General features: G+C 35.1%; 1 protein-coding gene across 1 annotated transcript; it reads left to right on the top strand.

Moving 5' to 3' along the window:
* Positions 1-1,522: 1,522 nt before the first annotated feature.
* LOC105796457 (tetrahydroberberine oxidase) lies at positions 1,523-3,396 on the top strand. The gene has a single exon (XM_012626175.2). The coding sequence runs from the start codon at positions 1,603-1,605 to the stop codon at positions 3,223-3,225; it is 1,623 nt and encodes a 540-aa protein (XP_012481629.1). The 5' UTR covers positions 1,523-1,602; the 3' UTR covers positions 3,226-3,396.
* The last annotated feature ends 440 nt before the right edge of the window (positions 3,397-3,836 follow it).

Here is a 3,836-nt window from a genome sequence, read left to right as displayed (position 1 = left end):
GCCCACACTATTTTGTATAGGGCTAAGGCCCACACTGTACTGTTATTGTCAAAGGGCTCAGGCCCAAACTGTTTCTGTTTCTGTATACTGATTGTTTCTTTATTTAGGGGATTACACACTGAGTTTTCGTAAACTCACCTTGTTTTTTTTATAACCTTTCAGGTAATCCCTAACGTTAGACAGTTTAGAGCTGCGAGAGACTCGGAGAGGGCCACACAACTGCACAAGTTTTATTCTATTTTGCTCATTCACTAAAGCAAATTTGATTTTGATTTGGGGTGTAATAAGGCCTCTATAATTTCTGGATTTTAAATTTGGGATTTGATGTGATTGTGATTTATGTCTGCTGAAAGTAGAACACGATTTTTCCAAAACAATAACTGTTTTTGGAATAACTGTTTTCTAACACTAAATTTCCGCACCTCAATTTGTAAATATCATGTTTTCGTAAATTATTTGCTTTAAATTAAGCTTCCACAACAATAAGGTTTTGAAGGTAATAACTTTTTAATAAACCTCGATTGAAAATAAAAAAACGCAAACTAAAGTTTTATACAAGTTTTAAATGGTAAGAAGTTTGAAATTTCAAGAAGGATTTTTAATGAAAACATGATTTTCGAAAAGCACTTCATTGTGACACGCCAGATTCGGGCCTAACTCTTAGGCTAGGTTTGGGGTGTTACAATTAAGACAAATTTAGGAACTTATGGTCAACTAACAAGGCACGAAGTCCTTTGGCCCACACTCTTCGGAAATTATGGAAAAACAGAAACCTTTTTGTCTTCCAATGACTCTCATGGAGTTCTATGGAAGTTATTAAAGCCTCAACAAGCTGGGCAAAACAGTACAACAAAGTTAGTAGTAGTGAATCATCTAGGAGTAAGACTTCAGATTATTTTCCGAGGAATTGTTTAAACATTGACTAAGAGAATGTTAGCTTTTGTAAAAGAATTTTAGTATTTTTTCTTTTCACCAAAAAAAAAATTAATAAATGTCGATTTCGTAAATATATTTTAATATTATATGAGTATTATTATTCAATTTATAATCTAAAAAATTCAATATTTTTGAATATTTGAATCCATAAAAAATTAAAATTGAACACCCTAAAATTATTTATCTATATAAAATCAAAATTATAAGCATAAGTAATGTGGATTCGAATAATGAATATTTATTATTTAAGGTATCTATCTGGATCCTTGAATCCACAATGGATAATAATTTTAAAATTTAAATTCAAATATTATTTCAAGTGGTAGTTTCTAAATAAAAATAATTGATATTATTATCAATATAAAAAAAAAACATAATTCTGTTGAGTATTTAAGAATAGGGATGAGATATTGTGTTTGGTTCACAAGTTACGACACCCGTTATAGAGAAATTTATTTTTCCATTGTTTTGGAATAATTTTGAGTGATTAAAAAACCCAATTTAATTAGACAAGGAAATGAGCAGCATGTGCCATTATTATATATGAACTGACTTCAATTACCTGGGTTTCTTGAACTTTGGTTCACATGGCGGCTCAAAGCATTGCCTCTATAAAAAAGGGGAATATCTTCCTGAAATCTTCACAAATTCATCACTTCCATAAACATGAAGTCCCTTCACCGTTCTCTGTCATTGCTTTTCATTGTTGTTTGCTCATTGTCATGGGTGAGTGCTTCAGCTAATAGCCACGATGATTTTCTTGAATGCCTTTATTCATATCATCCCAACGAATCCTCTTCCATTACTCAAGTTATCTACACTGAAACGAACTCTTCATATTTAGCACTTTTGAATTCTTCCATTAGGAATCTGAGGTTCTCTACGCCTAATACCCCCAAACCATTGGTTATTGTAACACCATTGAACATTTCCCATGTTCAAGCAACGATTTATTGCTCCAAAAAGCATGGCCTAGAAATTAGAACTCGAAGTGGTGGTCATGACTTCGAAGGTCTTTCCTTTGTCTCCCCTGTCCCATTTGTTGTTATCGATTTGGTTAATTTGCGATCAGTCGATGTTGATGTCGAAAACGAAGAGGCGTGGGTTCAATCAGGTGCAAGCGTGGGTGAAGTATACTACAGAATCAATGAACGAAGCACGAACCTTTCCTTCCCAGCAGCTGTTTTCCGCACTGTAGGAATTGGTGGGTCCATTAGCGGTGGAGGCGATGGTTCATTGTTCCGAAAATATGGTCTCTCGGCGGATAACGTGATCGATGCGCAGTTGGTCGATGCTAATGGAAGAGTTCTTGATAGAAGATCGATGGGTGAAGATCTGTTTTGGGCCATTCGAGGTGGCGGAGGGGGAAGCTTTGGGATCGTTATTTCATGGAAAATAAAGCTGGTTCATGTTCCTTCAAATGTGACTTTTTTCTCAGTGGGCAGGACCTTGGAACAAAATGCAACACAGCTTCTTCATCGTTGGCAATACGTTGCACCCAATCTTCCGAATGATGTATACCCAGTCGTTACGATATCAACGACGAACGCCAGTGAAAATGGGACTAAGACGGTTCTTGCCACCTTTATTTCATTGTTCCAAGGTGGTGCCGATGAGTTTTTTCCATTGATGCAGGAACGATTCCCGGAGCTTGGACTCGTTAAGGAAGATTTTATTGAGATGACTTGGATTGAATCTCTATTGTTAATGAACGGACTTTCAAATGAAACATCGGAGATTTTGCTCGATAGGAGCAACAGGTATACCATCCTTCCTCCTTTTGCCAAATCAAAATCTGATTACGTGAGGGAACCAATGCCTGAAATAGCATTACAAGGGCTATGGCTCCACCTTCTAGAGGTCGACGAAGGAGGCACAGCAGTTCTAAACTTTTTTGCTCACGGTGGAATAATGGAGGAAATCTCAGAGACAGAAACTCCATATCCACATCGAAAAGGCACCTTATACAAGATAAGCTACGTTATCGCTTGGCAAGAAGAGGAAAACAATAATTCTCAAAGGTATATAAGCTGGATGAGGAAACTTTATAGCTACATGGGTCCTTTTGTTTCGAAATCTCCACGAGAAGCGTATGTTAATTACAGAGATCTCGATATCGGAAGCAATAATTACTATGGCAAGACAAGTTATAAGCAAGCAAGCAACTGGGGACGTAAATATTTCAAGAATAATTTTGATAGGCTTGTTTATGTCAAGACGAAGACTGATCCAAAGAATTTCTTTAAGCATGAACAAAGCATTCCTCCTCTTCTTCATTATACGAGTTAAACTTAGTACTTAATAATTCATCATCACCGTTGTTTATGTAGAGTAAGTACTCTATACATTAATTCTGTTTTTCAGTTTTAGTTTAAGTTAATTTTTACGGTCTTATCAGTTTCATCATCAGTTTAGACGATTTGATCAATCAGCTTTAATAAAATCGATTAGTTCAATCTCTATGAGATCTACCTTATTTTTATACTGCAAATTTAATTTATTTTTTATGTACTCAACACCCATCAATAGTCCATACATCCTTAAATGCCATCACTAAGAAGATTTGATACTTTGAAAATGATTGTTCTCGTCACATGATAGGTAATAAACATTATTTGAAGTACTTACAAAGTTACAATGTAAAAAATGTCACATTGGGTGATGGCGGGAAAAGCAAAATAATTGGGATGGACATTCTCAATATTTAGGAATCCCTAGGTTAAAATTGTTCACTTGATGGAGAGACTTAAGGCTATTTTAATTACCATTAATAAATTATGTGATCAAGGATATCATGTCAACTTCATCAAATATGGTTACGAGGTTATATATTAAAAAAAAGGGTCCTTAATGAAAGGGAAAGGTCAATTCACAACTAGCGTAGAATGATTAGCCAAACT

This window comes from Gossypium raimondii, chromosome 3, assembly GCF_025698545.1.
Source record: "Gossypium raimondii isolate GPD5lz chromosome 3, ASM2569854v1, whole genome shotgun sequence".
In the NCBI taxonomy this organism is placed as follows: domain Eukaryota; kingdom Viridiplantae; phylum Streptophyta; class Magnoliopsida; order Malvales; family Malvaceae; genus Gossypium; species Gossypium raimondii.
The sequence above is the reverse complement of the archived record's forward strand: the minus strand, read 5'-3'. Positions and strand labels throughout refer to the sequence as shown.

What these genes read in the sequence shown, in the direction of transcription:
- LOC105796457 (XM_012626175.2), top strand. Translation starts at nt 1,603, where the DNA reads ATGAAGTCCCTTCACCGTTCTCTGTCATTGCTTTTCATTGTTGTTTGC.